Source organism: Quercus suber, unplaced genomic scaffold (genome assembly GCF_002906115.3).
Source record: "Quercus suber isolate HL8 unplaced genomic scaffold, Cork oak 2.0 scaffold_155, whole genome shotgun sequence".
NCBI classification, from domain to species: domain Eukaryota; kingdom Viridiplantae; phylum Streptophyta; class Magnoliopsida; order Fagales; family Fagaceae; genus Quercus; species Quercus suber.
In genome coordinates, this window is record NW_027069616.1 from 1015703 (window position 1) to 1032325 (window position 16623).

General features: G+C 31.0%; 1 protein-coding gene and 1 pseudogene across 1 annotated transcript; one reads left to right on the forward strand and one right to left on the reverse strand.

The window, feature by feature from the left end:
- The first annotated feature begins 1947 nt into the window (after positions 1-1947).
- On the forward strand, positions 1948-3499 carry LOC112011814 (stearoyl-[acyl-carrier-protein] 9-desaturase, chloroplastic-like; annotated as a pseudogene).
- A 3860-nt stretch (positions 3500-7359) lies between these two features.
- LOC112011721 (stearoyl-[acyl-carrier-protein] 9-desaturase, chloroplastic) lies at positions 7360-7920 on the reverse strand. The gene has a single exon (XM_065777460.1). The coding sequence runs from the start codon at positions 7918-7920 to the stop codon at positions 7375-7377; it is 546 nt and encodes a 181-aa protein (XP_065633532.1). The 3' UTR covers positions 7360-7374.
- Between the last annotated feature and the right edge of the window lie 8703 nt (positions 7921-16623).

The window sequence follows — 16623 nt, forward strand, 5'->3', positions numbered from 1 at the left end:
TAGGTACTCTTAAGTGCATTTTCTAAGTGCTATTTTCAATGAAAGAGATTTGTCGTCAAAAAAGTTAGTTTTTCCAACAGTATTTTGTAGCCGTTGAAAAAGTTTTGTTGCAAATAGCAAATCCTTTTTATAGCGTAGGACTATCTCAAACTTATTACAATGTCTTGCATAAACAACCCTTGTAATACCCATCTTACCTAAAACACTTACTTGACTCAAACACTTAAGACATAGTAGTGCTCTCTCTCTCACCATATCCTTTGCTTTTCTCAACTTGGTTTTTTTTTTTTTTTTTTTTTGACACTAATAGATATTGAGAGTATTGTTTAATCTATTTTACCTCCTGTGAGTTCGTGTCTTTAAGAAGCTTTCTTTTCCATGTACCATTAGCCTCTGTTGGATGTGTAGAATGAGTTTTGAATTTGATTCCCTTCTCTTTTCAACCTGTGTTAGTTGGCTCATTCCCATTTTGCTTAGGCTCACCCAAAATCAACCCTACAAGATGTTTAAACTATATACCTTATTAATAAATGATGGATGCAATTGGCATTTCAATTCGAAAACACCTCTTTATTTCTTTTTCCTTTTCTTTTAATTTTTCCTTTACGACACATCTCTTATTGACTTTTATTTATTTGATTATCTAGTTACATTTTTTTTTAACTCCTTTTTTATAAAGCTAAAAAATAATTGGCGCCACATAAGAAGATTGAAATTTTCAAATCTATGGAGGATTGGGTAAAAACAGTGTCCTAACTCTCCTAAAACCTGTTGACGAATGTTGGCAACCGCAAGACTTTTTGCCAGATCCTACTTCAGATAGATTTATTGAGCAAGAATTAACATTTTTTCTAATTAGAATGAAAGATGGATCAATAAATCATTTGAATAGTTGATTTTCACATAATATATTATAATAGCATGATTTATTACATTTGCACTTTAGACAAGGTATATATGCGTGCATACAAAGTTATAATAATATGATGATCACTTTTATTATATTATTATCGCTATGATTATTTAATTCTTTAGAAATTTTGAAAGATTTACAGATGCCTATTTTTGCTAAAGACTTGATAGGCCCATAAGAAGCAAAGCCCAAGCCCTTAGTTCCAATTATCTTTGTTTTGTAATATCTTATTTCATCCTACACATGGCCCAAGCCCAGGTACTTTAATGGGGGGAAAGCAAAGGGGTATAGTGTGGAGGGTAAAGATTAGGTCTATTTTGGGTTTAACATGGTCCAAGATATAAAGCTTCCAGGGACGGTGACACTTGCATAATTTGAGCAACCATGAATAAACCCATGTGCTAGACATTTACACACAAAGGGATATACCTTCACAAGTTTCTCTATGTGACTAAAAATTCTAACTGACCACATTTAGCAATGAGAAGCATGCCAACATTGTTTAATGCTTTCTGATGAGCTTGGGCAGGTTTAATTGGTTCTCTTAGTATCATTTTGGCCTAAAAGGGTTCATAAAAACAAGGTTAGAAAACTAATTATTAAATTATGCTTAATCCAGCCCACCCTAATACTTGTGCAAAAACAAAATTGAAGCTTGCCATCCTTTCATTAATCCTAGGAGGATTGGGCTAAAAACAGTGTCCTCACTCTCCTAAAACTTGTTGAGGAATGTTGGCAACCACAAGATTTTTTGCCAAACCCTAACTTAGATGGATTTATTGAGCAAGTCAATGAACTAAGGAAGAGAACCAAAGACCTTCCTGATGAGTACTTTGTTGCCTTAGTTGGTGACATGATCACAGAAAAAGCCCTTCCAACTTACCAAGCTCGAATTAATTCTATAGAAAATTTCCATGATGAAATGAGTGTAGATAACAGACCTTGGGTAATTTGGGCTAGGGCATAGAGTGCAAAAGAAAATAGGCATGATGATCTTCTCAACAAGTACCTTTTCCTTTTCTGGAAACATGGACATGAAATAAATTGAGAAGACAACTCAATACTTGATTGGGTCAGTATTGGTAAGATATGCAACATAAGAATTTCAAAACTTTTTTAACTTTTAAGAAATGAAGATTTTAATAATTTAACTAGTATTTTAACAATTTTTTTTTCCTTTTACACCTTAAAATATAAAATAAATTAAAATAAAAACTTAGAGAAATTTATGAGAGAAAAAATTAACAAGATTTAGTCTTAACCACCTATCGTCTGTAAGAAAAAAGTTTTAAATTATTATATATTTTTTTGTGAAGACATGAGACGATTTTAATAATTTAACTAGTATTTTAACAAATTTTTCCTTTTACACCTCCTTAAAATATTAAATTAAAAAAAAAAACTTAAATAAATTTATGAGAGAAAAATTAACATGATTTAGTCTTAAGCACCTATTGTCCGCAAGAAAAATGGTTAAATAGTTATATATATTTTTTGTGAAGACATGAGACATGATGGCACAATAATTCTTAAAAAAAAATTAGGACTCAATATGGTGGAGATACCACAATGAATTAATATATTAGTTAATTTTATTTACTTATATGCACATTTCATTTTTATTTATAAGTTTTCAAAATAAATATTAACTATCAAAATTTAAAAATATCTACTTAATAAGGATAAGCCTGCAAAAGTATTCCCAGCATGTCCGACAAGGACCCGTTAGAGATTTTGAAGTATCCATGCTTCTTAGGGGTTAACTGTTGTAATTATTAGATTTGATTATCGAATAGGTGTAATTCCTGTCAAAACAGTTCTAGGTTTTCAAAGTTGCAGCCAGTTCTTTGTCCAAACTTCTAGCATAATTCAAATACAATAGATACAACTTCCTTTTAACAAAATGTCACATTGAGTTTGCATCTGAAACCTAACAGTGACGAGTTAAGTCTTGCTATATTATTCCCACGAAATGCTCTGCAAATTTATAAAGCTATTGGATGGAGATCTATACTCTCAAAATTCATATAGTTCAACACGTTAATGTCTAATGCATTTTGGACCTAGGATATTGGCACCGGGTAAAATCCATACCTTTGGACCATTTACACATCATTCCAAGAACGAGCTGCATTTATCTCCCATGGGAACACAGCCAAGCTGGCCATTCAACATGGGGAAGTAAAGCTTGCCCAAGTATGTGGCATAATCGCCTCAGATGAGAAGCGCCATGATGAAATTGTAATAGCCTTTGCAGACATGATGAAGAGGAAAATCTCAATGCCAGCCCATTTGATGTATGATGGCCATGACCATAATCTTTTTGATCACTTTGCTATTGTTTCATCAAGGATTGGGGTCTACACGGCTAGGAATTATAGAGAAACTGTGGAACTTTTGGTGGCTAAATGGAAGTTAGAGAAGCTGACTGGACTCACAAGTGAGGGACGAGAAGCCCAGGACTATGTATGTAGGTTGGCTCAAAGGATGAGATGGCTAGAGGAGAGTGCCATAGCAAAGGCCCAGAAAGCACCCACCATTCCTTTCAGCTGGATTTCTGGTAGAGTGGTGTAGCTAGCTTATTAGATGGGTTCTATTTTACTTCCTGTATTTTGTGTGGATAATTTAAATATTAAAATAATTGGGAAGGGTGGTTTGAATCTTAGTTCTCTCTATAAGAATTCTCGATCCACTCAATGTTACTTTCCTACAAATGAAATAAACTACCAAAATCAAATCCTTATGCAGATTATATGAGCAGAATAAATTACAAAACATACGTTAATCATAAAGGATAAGGTGGCGTTGTTCTTAGTCCTATCTAGCTGTAACCAAACAATTAATTTACTTAAGAAAAATGTAAGAATTATTTTCTAAAGTTTATCATCTTTAGGTTGACATGGCAGCGTATCTTACATTATCACATTGGTTGTGTTGGTAAAGGTTTTACATACACTTAATTGCACCACCACTATAATCTTATTGTAAAAGTCTCTTGAGTAGTCTGAGGTTGTGAGTAATTCATCCCCACAACATGTGATTGGGTGGGCTCACTAGATATCACCTCTACAATTCTTTATATAATCTTCATCTAACATATATATTTGATTCCTTGTTATTGTCTGAGGCTGTATTTTTTTCTTTTAATATTTTTTTTTTTAATGATTTTGATTTGAAATTTAGTGGAAAAAAAGTTTTGGAGGTTTGGTAATTACCTAATGTTGGAATTATAATGAATTATTCCTCAAAGTTGGTATCATCTTATAGATTGACGTGGCAGCTTAAATTACGTTATCACATTGGTCGTTTTGTTAAAAGTTTTACATACATGTACCACCACTATATTGCCAAAGTGAAAGTCTCTAGATTAGTAAATATTTTATGAGTATATTTTGTGGAGTGAGCCACTCATAGATTGTGGGAATCATACAAGACTGAGATCTATAGCGTGTACTCTTGATTTAAACACCAAATATCCTTCAATTTGATTGGGAAATAGAATATAGATCTTTGAAATCTAATTACAATGAATCTCTGGTTAGGAGCTTGTTAGGAATTCTTCTTTCTTTGTATACTTCTTCTATTATTCAAATGTTCTTAGTTTTAAAAGATCTGTAATGAATGTTTTTCGGGGCTTTGGAGGCTTGAATGCATAAAGCTTCATTGATTTGTAGTCTCTTAGAGTTTCCGAAGGCATTTGAACTTGATTCTAGTAAACTTTGAGATTTAAGAAGATGATTTGAGTTATTTCTCTTTGAATGTTCATCATATTCAAAAGTTGAATTCCGTGGAAGCTTTAATTCTAGTAGAGTTTCTATACTTCTAACTGATTTTGAATCCTCTGGATGCCTTACTAGAGATCCTACTTATAAGAGTTTGGGCAAGTTGAGTGACATGTGGCTAAATCTAATTGGTAACATGTGTCATGATTTGAATGTTGAGATTTTAAGACTTTTTCTCCAAGAGACACATAACTTCATTTGATTAGCCAAAGCGTTTTAATTTGGTCTTCTTTGTTTCCCATTATGTCCCTAATAACTTTTCATTTTCGTTTCTCCTTCTTTCAATGTCAGCATTCCCCATTTCACATATTATGTGACATCTTAAGGCCATGTTTCTCATCCCATCCCATCCCCGCATCCCACAACATGCGATTGGGTGGGCTCACTAGATATCACCTCCTTGAAAATTCTCTATATAATCTTCATTTGACATATAATCCCATCCCAACCCCGCCATCTCAACCGCCACAACCGAAACCCACCAGATCAACCAAAACCCAGCGAAAGCCAAAAATCATCAAATTATTTGAGCACTCAATCTAGAGAGAGAACGACAAAGAGAACGAGAGCAAACCCACACCCAAAATCAACTCTCACCACCACCACAGCCAGCATCAAACCCACAACCAAAATCAACCATCATAGCCACCAGACCCATAACCATCAAACACATAAACACACACAAAAAAACAAAAACCCAATCACATCCAACACATACCCAAATTTCGATCTTAGTCCACCATCGATCAGTACGATCTTAATCCCAATCATCACAACAAGGAGAGAAGTGAGATGGACTCCATGCCATGACAACCTTGGCAGTCCGCAGTGGTGAAGAGGTTGTGAGAGGAGGCATAGAGAGAGAGAAATGAGGTGGTCTGCGGTGGTGGTGAGAGGAGAAATGGTGAAAGTGAGGGGTTAGGTAGAAATAGCAAAATTTGCTAAAAAACATATTTTTGGAAAAATATTAGTAAAATAGTATGCGGATTAGACAATTTAATAAGGTGGACTGTTTTTAGAACTTGAGTTTGTGAAACTCGAGTTCCAACCCAAAATCAAGTTTCCCAAACTCGATTTACTTTGGATTCATCTGACATTCATTTAAAAAAAAAAAAAACTAATTTTTTTTTTTTTTTTTTTTCATATAACCTTTAAATATTTATAAAATATACTTAAATTGTAAAAATAAAAATAAAAATTTTGGAGGGGCCAAGCCCCCCCAAGGATACATGTGGCTCCGCCACTGGGCCGAAGCTCATTAAAGAGCATTAAATGAAGGAGGCATGCTTCTCATGTCTAAATATGGTCAGGCAGGGCAACTAATGAAGGTATCTTTTTTTGAGTAAATTGTCAGTAATTGGGTTTATTCATAGGCCTTTAGATTTTTCATGTGTCAGCAGCTCACTTTGCAAGTTTTATATCTTGGGTCCATTTTAAACCAACATGTACCCAATTTTTACTCACCATATCATACTCTTTTACTTTCCCCATTAAATAAATTACATGACTTTGGGCATTGGCAAAAAAAAAATGTACATGACTTTGACTCATGTGTCGGATAAAATAAGATACTGCAAAACAAAGATAATTGGTCCCAAAGGCTTGGGCTTCGCTTCGTGCGGGCCTATAGGGTCTTTAGCAAAAATGGCATCTACATATCTTTTATAATTTCTAAATAATTAAGCAATCACACCAATTTATTAAAAAAAGAAAAAAAAGAAATAAAAAAAAAAGGAGTATCATGGTCGACTCGGCTTAAAGCCCCAACTACCCTTTTGTAAATGAAAAGTTTAACCTTTAAAAATAAATAAAAGAGCCTCGAAACACAAGTAATATACATGTAAAGAGACTAGTATATATATAAAAGTGTTTAATTTAGATCATTTTCATACCATTGGTATTTAAATATGTTGTAATTAACAATATTTAAGTCATTACCAAAGCTCCGAAATTCTTTTCCACTAAATTTCATATGAAGATCATTAAAAAAAAAAAAGAAAAACCTCAAACTATAGCAAGTAATCAAATATATGTAAGGTGAAGATTATATAGAGAATTGTCGTCGAGGTGGTGATATCTATTGAGACCACCCCACTCACATGTTGTGGGGGTGAACCACTCACAGCCTCTAACTACTCAAAGACTTTTACAATGGGATTATAGTGTATGTAAAAAGTTTACCAAAACAACCAATGTGGTAATGTAAGATAACCTGCTACGTCAACCTAAAGATGATTTGTGCTTTATTTTCCTCATATATTTCGGTAGTTTATTTCATTAGTAGCAAAGTGACATTGGGTTCGTTTGGATTGAACTTATTGTTGCTGAAACTGAAAACTAAAAACTGAAAACACTGTAGCAAAATAATTTTTAAATGTGTAAATAGTACCGTGAGACCTATTTTTAATATTTTTTATTGTGTAAACAGTAAATAAACAGTAATAAACAGTAATTTTTATCTCTCACAGTGATTTTACTGTTCACCAAAAAAAAAAAAAAAAAAAAAAGAGGAAACGCTGAATGATACAAAACGTGGATGCCGAATCTAAACTGGGTCATTGTATGGGTCGAGAATTCTTATAAAGAGAACTAAGCTTCAAACCACCATACCCAATTATTTTAATATTTAAATATCCACACAAAAAAAAGCGAGTAAAATAGAATCCATCTAAGAAGCTACTACACCACTCTACCAGAAATCCAGCTGAAAGGAATGATGGGTGCTTTTTGGGCATTTGCTATTGCTCTCTCCTCTAGCCTGCTTATCCTTTGAGCCAATCTACATACATAGTCCTGGGCTTCTCGTCCCTCACTTGTAAGTCCAGTTAGCTTCTCTACCTTCCATTTAGCCACCAAAAGTTCCACAATTTCTCTATAGTCCCTAGCTGTGTAGACCCCAATCCTTGATGCAACAATAGCAAAGTGATCAAAAAGATTATGGTCATGGCCATCATACATTAAATGGGCTGGCATTGAGATTTTCCTCTTCATCATGTCTGCAAAGGCTATTACCATTTCATTTGGATCGAGCTCAAAAAGCTTTTCAGCTATTTTTGTATATGCAGTTTCATGACGCTTCTCGTCTGAGGCGATTATGCCACATATTTGGGCAAGCTTTACGTCCCCATGTTGCATGGCCAGCTTGGCTGTGTTCCCATGAGAGATAAACGTTGCTCGTTTAGAAGGAGGGGAGTAAAAGTTGAAGGAGTTGAGTACTAAAGCCATGTCTTCTCTTTAACCTCTTTTTTAGCTTCAGAACGCCAAGTAATGAGATAAAGAGGGAATTGTTAGTACTTAGTTGTTATGAAATTTGGAATACATAGATACATATATATATATATATATATATATAGAATTCAGTGAGAGATAGAGAAAGAGAGAGGGATGGGCAATGGAAAGAGTTTAAGAATTTTTTTTTAAGTGAGTTTAATGACTAAGTGGAATTACATCACTCATATCTAAAAGGATAAGGACATGACCACTGGTGTTTTTTTTTACCTTTCGATTTATTAGAAATCAATGATTTAAAAATACGTATTTTATTTATATATAGAGATGTACATATATGAGAAGTACTATAGGTATTATAAATTTTATTACATTGAGCTTATAAATTAATGTGTTACTAATCATAAAAAAGAAAATTAAAAAAAATTCATTTTGGAGGTGATTGAAGCTCACCATTGCATTGATTCCCACATTTATAAGTTTTATATAGTAAAATTTGTAATACTTTTAGGATTTTCCTCCATACTAATAAGTGTAGTGCCAGTTAGTCTACTTTCTACATGGTATGTGTGAAAATTAGGCATTTTAAGGATGTCATTCCAATAGAAATAAAGAACTGTTATGTTCATAATATTTTTACAACAAATTATAGTAATTAGTTATTATTGGTTATAATTTGAATTTATCATTAAAATTATTTTTTTTCCACCAATAACTAACTGCAATTACCTACCACTAAGGATTTGTGATGAAAATATTATGGATATAGCATTTCTCGTTGAGATATGTTACTTTTAGAATTCTTTATATATATATATATATATATTATATATATATATATGGTTAGGTTGTAACTTTAAATAATATTACACCACNCCATGAGAGATAAACGTTGCTCGTTCTTGGAATGATGTGTAAATGGTTAAACGGTATGGATCATCCCCGAAGCCAAGATCCTAGGCGCAAAATGCACATCAAGTTAATCCATATAAATTTTAAGAGTAAAGATCTACATGCAACACTCGAAACTTTAAGAACTTTGCATGTGGGAATAGTATAATCAGGAACATCTTAAGAAGGGTTTATGTAAATGTAACATGAAAGCAAGGCTTAACTCGTCAACAGCTATGTTAGGTTTGAGATGCAAATTCCTTGTGACAGTGTTAAAGAGAGTTGTAATTATTGTATGAATTAGAGATTAAAACTTGGTCAAAGAAATTATTGCAATTTTGAAAACCAGGAACTGTTCTGATTGATTTTGCACCTATCTGATAACTGTTAATCAAATTTGATAAATAGAACAGCAAAGGGTTAAAACTGATTTTTCAAACCACAACTTGAAAATATACAGGATTCAATAGTAAAAATTAATGATTGTTTTCACAAAATAAAAAATATTGCTTTATAACTTAAACTTTTCGAAGAATCAGTATCGTTGCATATCTCACCGTTCCTGACCGAATCAAGTACTGAGTTGTCTTCTCGATTTGTTTCATGTCCACTCTTCCAGAAAGGAAAAGGTACTTATTAAGAAGATCACCATGCCTATTTTCTTCTGCACTCCATGCCCTAGTCCAAATTGCCCAAGGTGTGTAATCTACACCAGTTTCATCATGAAAAATTTTAGTAGAATTAATTCGAGTTTGGTAAGTTGGAAGGGCTTCTTCAGTGATCATATCACCCACTAAGGCCACAAAGTACTCATCCGGAATGTCTCTTGCTCTCTCCTTAATTCATAGACTTGCTCAATAAATCCATCTGAGGTAAGATTTGGCAAAAAATCTTGTGGTTGCCAACATTCCTCAACAGGTTTTAGGATAGTTAGGACATTGTTTTTAGCCCAATGCTCCATAGATTTGAAAATTTCAACTTTCTTAAGTTGCATGGGATAGGATTTGTTGACATTGAATTCAGGAGGATGGCCTAAAGACTTTTCTGCTGCTCTAAATCCAACAAAAAAAAGAGACAAAAGTAATTGATGTTAGGATGTTGAAGCTAAAATACAAGCCGTGGTCAAATTAAATGCAATGTGAAAAAATTTTCTTGTGTATGTATGTCAATTTGGTATATATTATTTTTTAGCTTTATGAAAATGGAGTTTTTATTTTTTTAATTTTTTATATATAAAAATTGTACCAAGTAAATAAATAATAAAAGTCTATAAAGTTTGTATCGTGCATATATATATATATATATATATATATATATTGCACGATACAAACTTTATAGACTTTTATTATTTATTTATACAATTGGTCCCAAGTGCTTAAGCTTAGCTTCACCTGCCAATCGATTCTTTAGCAAAAATTTACATCAATATATCTTTTATAATTTCTAAAGAGTTAAATGATATTATTTGAGTTTCTCAACCAAAAAAAAAAAAAGATATTTTTTTTATAATAAAATAAAAAAGTGTCATCATCATATTATTATGACTTTGTGTGCACGCATATATACCAAGTTTAAAGAGCAAATAAAATAAATCAAGATATAATAATAGATGATATGAAAATCAACAATTCAAATGAGTTATTGATCTATCTTTTCATTCTAATTATGAAAAATGTTATCCCTGTGAAAAGGGGAGAGAATTTGAAGTTTAAACTCACTTAGTGTTGGAGAAAAGGGTAGAAGTCATAGAAAATTTAGGAGATCTCGGAGTTCCCATTGGTGGTAGAGGAAGTATTAAAGGAGGGGAGTAAAAGTTGAAGGAGTTGAGTACTAAAGCCATGTCTTCTCTTTAACCTCTTTTTTAGCTTCAGAACGCCAAGTAATGAGATAAAGAGGGAATTGTTAGTACTTAGTTGTTATGAAATTTGGAATACATAGATACATATATATATATATATATATATATAGAATTCAGTGAGAGATAGAGAAAGAGAGAGGGATGGGCAATGGAAAGAGTTTAAGAATTTTTTTTTAAGTGAGTTTAATGACTAAGTGGAATTACATCACTCATATCTAAAAGGATAAGGACATGACCACTGGTGTTTTTTTTTACCTTTCGATTTATTAGAAATCAATGATTTAAAAATACGTATTTTATTTATATATAGAGATGTACATATATGAGAAGTACTATAGGTATTATAAATTTTATTACATTGAGCTTATAAATTAATGTGTTACTAATCATAAAAAAGAAAATTAAAAAAAATTCATTTTGGAGGTGATTGAAGCTCACCATTGCATTGATTCCCACATTTATAAGTTTTATATAGTAAAATTTGTAATACTTTTAGGATTTTCCTCCATACTAATAAACTCAATATTTTTTAATTAGATGTAAATTTTGATAATTTACTGTTAGATTACACTATCTTTATATATTCTTCACGTCTACAAAATTTAAAGATGATCAAAAATTAATAGTCATATTATTAATTAATTTTTTAAATTTAAAATTTTGTAATTTAAAATAAACATAAAAGATGAAGTTATTGATCATAAATGACTTTCCTTCATTTAGAAGGTTCTGACCCATTCCTTACAGGTAGCACAATTTTAGATGTATTCAGACAAAAGCAGTAATGGAACAATGTTTTCCAACTAACATCCACCTCCACAGGATCCACACTAATTGAATGATAAATTACATCCCTTCCTTTAGAAAGTTCCAGATATTTGTTATGACCCATTCCTTTTAGGCAGCACAATTGTACGTGTATTCAGACAAAAGCATTAATGGAACAATGTCTTCCAACTAACATCTACCTCCACAGGATCCACACTAATTACATGAAGCTATATATGCGCTCGTGATGCATGAATTTTCCAACGATGTTAAAAATAAATAAAAAATAAAAATCTAGCCATCACTCTGTACTTATCGAGGTGGCCATACTTATAATCACGCTTTTGTCTAATACACCACTCCGTCGGTGCCTCCTTGAAGCAGGGGCAGCTCAACAATATGGGCAATATATACAAACAAAGGTGCTTTCTAGAGACTTTTTTCAGAATACTATTAAAAAATTTAAATTATATAAAATATAATAAAAATAGAACTTCATATATTGGACTAAAATTAGGTTTTACTTTTTTCAGCTAAACTTTCCAGTAAAATACTACCTGTTTGAAATTATTTCGAAATATGTCCTTATTTTGAAACTCGATTTTTAAAAAATCGAGTTTTAATGAAAAACTTGATTTGATGAAAATCAAATTGTTCGAAAAAATTACATAGAACTCGAGTTTCATGCAAATTTATATATATATATATATATATTAAGTTTGATTGCATATAACTCGATTTTCCCTTTTTCTAAAAATTGAGTTTAAATCAGAAGCACACACCTAAGGCTTGCTCCTTTGCTGTGCTCTCGTTGCCGACGCGTGGCACTGGGGTCTCTCCTCCTCGGATATTCAAAAAGTCCTCTGGTGGGGTGGCCCTTGTGTTCCCCCGAGGTCTCGGATGCCCGAGGACGAACCCTCCTCGGATATGATCATCGGGAGTCGGTCTTCATGCTTTCATCCTCGGACCACTCTCGTATCCTCGGCGTGGGCCCTTTGGGCCTGGCTTGGAGTGGGCCAAGGCTACCCAATATTCTGGCCCCACAATATATAATAATAATTTTTTTTCTAAGTCAGGCCTGTCAGGGTGGTCATGTGAAAGAAGGCCCCCCTCTTTTAACTAATATAATATAGTATACTTATTTATTACAATATTTTAATGAAAAATGCTAACGAGTGCCTTAGGGCACTGGTTAATAATCCATTTAATGAAATTTTTTATGGGAAATAAAGAAAAAGTAATTAATATTTTGACAAGTTTTTTAATTTCATTTCTCATAAAAATTGTATCAAAACTTTCCTAAAATGAATTATTAATAAGTTCCCTAAGGGCAGTCGTTAGCATAACCCTATTTTAATTAAGGTTGCTTCACCTACAAAAAATTTATAAGCCATTGGCCTATTAAATGCATTGTTATTGTCTATTAAGATGTGAAGAGAGAATATTAAGGACCCTATTTTATCAAGAACACATAAGTATTTTTTTAATTAGTATTAAAACGTTTTTTTTTAAAAGATATTTTGAATTAATGACATCTGTTTCTAATGGTTACTCTTTATCATCAGAGCAAGACGTCAATTTGTTTTTGGTGTAGACAGGGATCAAATCTCATATTTATTATTTAATGATAAGAAATTTGATCAATTGAATTAATTAGAACTCACAATTATTATTAAAACATGAAAAGAGAAAATTTAATGTCACCAAGTGTCCCAAAACATGTGAAAGAGAAAATTAAAATCAAACAAAAGACTCCTAACAAAATTAAAATCTCAGTTAATAGCAGACAAATTATTTAACAAAATCTAATGTTCATATGCCACGAGAGAGTACATATATCTCTAATTAAAAAAAAAAAAAAAAACAATTTCACTGTATCTTTCTGTCTTAATTAGTGAAAGAATTAAATCCCAAAATTTTTTCTCACTGATCACTTTTTTTCTTTAAATTTATAATTTATTTCTCTCTTTTTCAGGTTGACTTATTCACAAATCTATTGGATTGTGTAAAGGCCAAATTGGATGAGTGCCGGTGAGAGACAACATTACTTGGCTGTATGACTTCGATGATAATTTGGAGCGCTGGTTGTTAAAAATTAGCTCTATAGAAGAATGACCCTAATTATTTATGGAACTCGAGTTTGATAACTCAAATTTTAGAAAGAGCTTACATAATTAGATAATTTCAACTGCATGTTACTCTCCTAAAAGTTTCTTTAAAAAGTACTCCTCCATTCTAATTTTTTTATCTTTTATTTTATTTTGAAATTTCTTAAAATATTGTTCTGTTTCTAAAGATAAAAGTCATTAATTTATTAATGTTTCTATTATACCCCTATTAATTTACAAATTTAAGTTTTTGATAAATTTTTTTAAAGATAATTTTAAAAATTTATAAATTTTTAAAAGATAGAGAAAATAATAAATAATATTCTTTTAAAAAAATTGACTTTTTAAATATAACCAAAAAAAAAAAAAGTGGGACAAGAGAGTACTATTCAACCAATTTTGCTCTATTTTTTCTTTCTTTTAAGGGAATTTAATGACTTTATAGAATTGCATCAATGTGTTTAGAAGGATGATGACATAACCACCGGTTTACTTTTTATCTCTTGGATTTATTAGAAGTTATTGACTTAAAAAAAAAAAGGGCTGTGTCGGTGCCCGTTAACAGCAATAGTTTTGTATTTTTTCTGACAAAATTTTTTGTCTTTATGGGTTGAAAATTTTTGTCTTTTTGTATTTTTTCTAACAGCAATAGCACTGTATAGGTGCAACTCTCGATGGGTTGAAAATTTGGCGTTATCGTAGTACTGGCTAGTGGCTACTCTATCCTTGGAAAATAAAGTCTCCCATATTAAAAGTGTAGTGTCGGCTAGCCTACAACCTACATGGTATGTCATTGTCAACCATATTTCTAGTGTGTCTATTATTAGTATGTTGTTTTCCAACGAATATCTTGTTCCGTTAGATGTGGAGTATTAGGTTCTCAATAAAGTACGAACTATCATTTTAAAAAATAATTAAATGAAAAATGTTAGTGAGTAACCTAAAGTACTAGTTAATAATTTATTTTAAAAAAATTTTATAAAAAATAAAAAAATAATTAATATTTTAATAATTTTTTTAATTTTTTATAAAATTAGTATCAAAATTTTTCTAAAATAAATTGCTTTAAGAACACTTGTTAATATGATCTAATTAAATTTAATGCAATTATATATTTGAATAGAACCGATGAAGTTAATGTATTTTATTATATTATTGATTCATTTTACTTTTACCAGTAAAGAACTTTAAACCACTAAATTTCCAAATTCCAAGGGCTGAACCGCATGAGAGGGAGAGAGACCTTCGGCTCCGTTGAGGGGGGTATAAAGCTTTTTTTTTTTTTTTTTTTCCTTTTTTAAAGCTAAATTACACTTTACCGTCTCTTTAATAAAATAAAATATAATAAAATAATATAATAAAAAATAATATAATATAATAAGATAATAAAAAATAAAAAATAAAAAAAGAAGAAGAAGAGAGAGGAGAACTTTACTTCAATTTTGAGATCATATCTAAATTAGTCATCAATTTTAAAAATTTACAATTTACGCCGTCAAGTATTCCAAGATGTGACCCTTCCATCAGAGTCTTTCGCTTTTTTGCCACCAAACCTAGTAAATAAATAACTCCATTTTTTTAATAGAAAAATTAGAAAAGAATTTAAAGTTAAAACTCTGTTTTTAAAACATTAAAAAATTAATTATAACCACACCAATTTATTAGTTCTAATACTTGTACTTCAACTTCATTAATTTTTTCAATCTGTCAAAACATTAAAACTTCAACTTAATTCTTTAACTAAAAACATTGAAGAAATTTCATTTTTTTTTAAAGTTATATTTATTTGATTATTTCTATTTTACTAAACAACTTTTTTTTTTCTCCCTGTTTTGCCAAGTGAATGAAATAAATCACCTTTTTTTTTAAAATAAAAAATTGAGGGAAAAAATGGCAAAATGCCACTTTCGGCCAAAAATTCTAGCAAAATGCCCATATTATAAAACTATTTAGGAAAATGCCTTTATTTTGAAAGAAACTCAATTTTTAGAAAATTGAGTTTCAATGAAAATCTTGATTTGGCGAAAATCGAGTTACTTGAAAAAAACCTACATGGATCTCGAGTTTCATGTATTTTTTATTTATTTATTTAAAGTTTGATTGTCTATAACTCGATTTTCTAAAAATCGAGTTTTTCCTAAATCAAGTTTAAAACATTGGCATTTTCTTAAATAATTTCAAAACGGGAGCATTTTGCTACCTGTTTTGGGCGAAAGAGGTATTTCTCCATTTTGGCCAAAAATTGAGTGAAAAAGATGATTATATGAAATTAGGTGTTGGTTTTTGTCACCTTAAAAAGGTACATTCATTAACTTTCTTGAGTGGAATGCACTAATTACATACTTCTTAGCACATGCATTAACCTTCTAGGGCGCCAAATGTACCAAGTATGTGCTTTAACTGAAGTCTTTTCTCTCCCCAGTAGGAGCTTTTTCTCTCTCGGCATGGTCTGAGTATTTTCCTTCCCTTTTTTTAAGGGCCACTTTCTTGGCCAACTCAGATTCTCTCTTCAACAATTTTTTTTNTTGGTATATATGCGTGCACACAAAGTCATAATAATATGATGATGATCACTTTTTTATTTTATTATAAAAAAAAAATATCTTTTTTTTTTTTTTGGTTGAGAAACTCAAATAATATCATTTAACTCTTTAGAAATTATAAAAGATATATTGATGTAAATTTTTGCTAAAGAATCGATTGGCAGGTGAAGCTAAGCTTAAGCACTTGGGACCAATTGTATAAATAAATAATAAAAGTCTATAAAGTTTGTATCGTGCAATATATATATATATATATATATATATATTGCACGATACAAACTTTATAGACTTTTATTATTTATTTATACAATTGGTCCCAAGTGCTTAAGCTTAGCTTCACCTGCCAATCGATTCTTTAGCAAAAATTTACATCAATATATCTTTTATAATTTCTAAAGAGTTAAATGATATTATTTGAGTTTCTCAACCAAAAAAAAAAAAAAGATATTTTTTTTTTATAATAAAATAAAAAAGTGATCATCATCATATTATTATGACTTTGTGTGCACGCATATATACCAAGTTTAAAGAG